This window comes from Botryllus schlosseri, chromosome 7 (genome assembly GCF_051294905.1).
Source record: "Botryllus schlosseri isolate E-star chromosome 7, Bs_hap1, whole genome shotgun sequence".
Taxonomy (NCBI): Eukaryota; Metazoa; Chordata; class Ascidiacea; order Stolidobranchia; family Styelidae; genus Botryllus; species Botryllus schlosseri.
The window spans coordinates 20,885,102-20,887,970 of NC_137242.1; the positions used below are offsets into that span (position 1 = coordinate 20,885,102).

General features: G+C 43.1%; 1 protein-coding gene across 1 annotated transcript; it reads left to right on the forward strand.

The window, feature by feature from the left end:
- The first annotated feature begins 582 nt into the window (after positions 1–582).
- LOC145443508 (uncharacterized) lies at positions 583–1,581 on the forward strand. The gene is made up of 2 exons (XM_080321466.1): positions 583–710; positions 772–1,581. Exons 1-2 carry the CDS (start codon positions 669–671, stop codon positions 1,579–1,581), a joined length of 852 nt encoding a protein of 283 aa, XP_080177592.1. The 5' UTR covers positions 583–668.
- Positions 1,582–2,869: the final 1,288 nt, after the last annotated feature.

Sequence of the window (2,869 nt, forward strand, 5' to 3'; positions counted from 1 at the left end):
CGCTCGTGAGCGGCCATTGTGGCTTATGGGCCCTCTGGTGATGTGCCTCGAAACTCGTGTTGGCACGGTGACCCTTTTGACACCCCTATCTCTCGCACGGTGCCATTGTGTCTTATGGAGCCTCTCACACGGTAACCCTTTTCGGTATAGGCATCTCTCACACGGTACCTCGGAAACTCGTGTTGGTGAATCGTACTTTCAGGTATAGGCATCTCTCACACGGTGACTCTTCCAGGTATAGCCATCTCTCACACGGTGCCTCGAAAACTCGTGTTGGTGAGTCGTACTTTCAGGTATAGGCATCTCTCACACGGTGACCCTTCCAGGTATAGACCCTCACACGGTGCCTCGAAAACTCCTGTCGACAGGTCGTACTTGTGGGTATGGGCATCTCTCATATGGTGACTCTCAAGGTATAGGTTGTGTGGATGAAGTGGTGTTGAATATCAAGTATAGTAAACAGTGACGCCATTACTTAGCATGTATATTCAAAATTATTATATATGACCATAGTCGTTTACAGCACTAGTCTGGACTGTCGTATGGCAAGCTGTTGTTTGGTGCGACACCTGGTGGTACATGGGTCTTTTGCAGCCACACTATCGTTAGGTCAACTGCCGTTTAGGTAACTTACGTTGTTATTGTTGTGATCGTGGGCTTATTTCAAAATGGACTTAACTGAAGAAGAATTGATGAGAATATTTGACGATGTAAGTATGCAATACATCTCACTTCAGGACTTTATATGTCATGTTATGCATTTAATTATAGGTTGATGATGTGGACGATGCCAGCGACGACTCACTGAAGGAAGCTACTGAGCAAAGAAACGAAATAATGGTTGTTACTGTCGATTATGAAGTCGACTGTTTGGATATTCTGCAAAGTACTCTCGATCACTTGAGTGTTACACTGCAACACCGCGATCAGAAAGAAATTCTGCGAGAACTAACGAACTTGACTGCTTTTTCTAGCAAGACTGCCATGATGAGACGGTATGTCAGTATTATGACCAGGAAGTTTGGAACGCCTGAACTACCAGAAGTTACTGCCAAGCGAATTATGAAGAGTGTCATACCGCAGATCATTGATGCTAGCTTCCCTAATTCGTCAGAATCTTCAGATAATTCAAGCCAACAGCATGAAATTCAGACTGGAGTAGTTCAGTGCTTGGCGGGCAGCTTATTGAAATGGGGTATCAGGAAACTAAAAGGGGAGCGTAATGCTTGGTGCCGAAGTCAGATAGATCGCTCTGTCGACCTACATCCTCTATTCGAAGGTCGCAACAGAGGCAGCCTTGTTAAACCACATAACGGCTACACTGCTATGATTTTGCGCACCGAAGTAGTAGTTTCAAAATATCTGGGTCACAGGCATATTTGCTACGCACAGATAATCTCGTCAGTAAATCCTCCTAAATTCTTTCCTGAGGCAGATCCCATCCTACTACAAATGTTACTAAAAAGATACATTAACCTTCGGTTGCATATTCATTGCCGTGAAAAGTTGATCTCCACCCCTAAAAACAAACAACCACAGTCCTGCAGTTTGCGGAAATCCCTAAAAAAATTTAGTAAATGATGCAAGCATTGTTATCGTATTGTTTTCATTTCACTTTATTGCTGCATATAAAAAAACAGTTGAATTATTCTAGAACTACTGCTGTGTTTTATTTACGGTGGAACAGATCCAAAGACCGCGCATTAGCAGAGAACATGGAAATGGTAGGGTTGCCTGCTCTATGACCCCTCTGACGTTAATCTCCAAAGTAGGATTCCAAGGGATCTTGATTTATCCTTCTCGGCAGTACGAACCTTGCGCCTGCAGCAAGTGTCTCACGGATTATTGCTACCATAGACTTGGTCGCCATCCGTAGCCCACTTCTGGTGGGCTTTGAAAGCAGCATTTTTTCGCGGTTCACGGATCCCATTAGAGGCCCTTTCTGCGCATTTTCCTCCCACCTGTCTAAATATCCTAAAAAGTCATTCTCCAACCAACCTAATCTACTGTCATCTGCGGTGTAATAAGGCTGACGGGATGGCTTCGGGTTCCTATGCTGGTAGCCTGCATTCACACAATCAAACCACTCATCAATATTTAAGATTGACAGCTCTTACTTCGGATGGACATTTCATCCACAGCTACCACCACCATTTTATCACATTCCTTCTCAGATTTAGATATCGCCATCCGAAGTCGTTCTGCAACATTTGCTTGAAAACCACAGTTAGCTCTACCATATCCTTCCATTTTATGTCTTCTCAGTGTTCGAGATGAAGGCAATACCATGATGCGCTGGAGGTGCCTGTACGCAGAGGCTGACTTGGCATACAGCACAAGACAGTATCTGTAAAGCACAAACAATACTCAAACGACAAGATTGAAATGTGCATTTCAAAAAGGCACCTAATGACTGAAGGTGGATATCTTCTTCCAAATTTTGAGAACTCAGGGAGTGCTTGTTGAGTTGTCAACCATTGTTTTAAGTATTCATCATCATTGGAGCAATTCTGAATCAGTCCCTCCATTTCGTGTGACACTTGAAGCCCTGATTCTTTCAATTCATTAACCAAATCAGGCATCCTATATTCATTAAATCAAGATTGAGTAATATATACATCAGTGGTTTCAAGCCACACTGCTATATTCTTACTTTTTTCTATATCCAATAACTGCAGCTTGAAGCCTCTCTTTTGAAACAGTTGTGACTACTGCCTGAGAACTCAACTTGCTGCCTTCCAATTTTTCCAATCTACGTAATTTACGAATTTGTGAGTCTTCTTGCTTCACTTTGAGCTTCATACATTGATGACAAGGAGACCCAGTTGAAGATGCTGCAGCACAGTCTTTGCTGTAAAACCTGAAATTC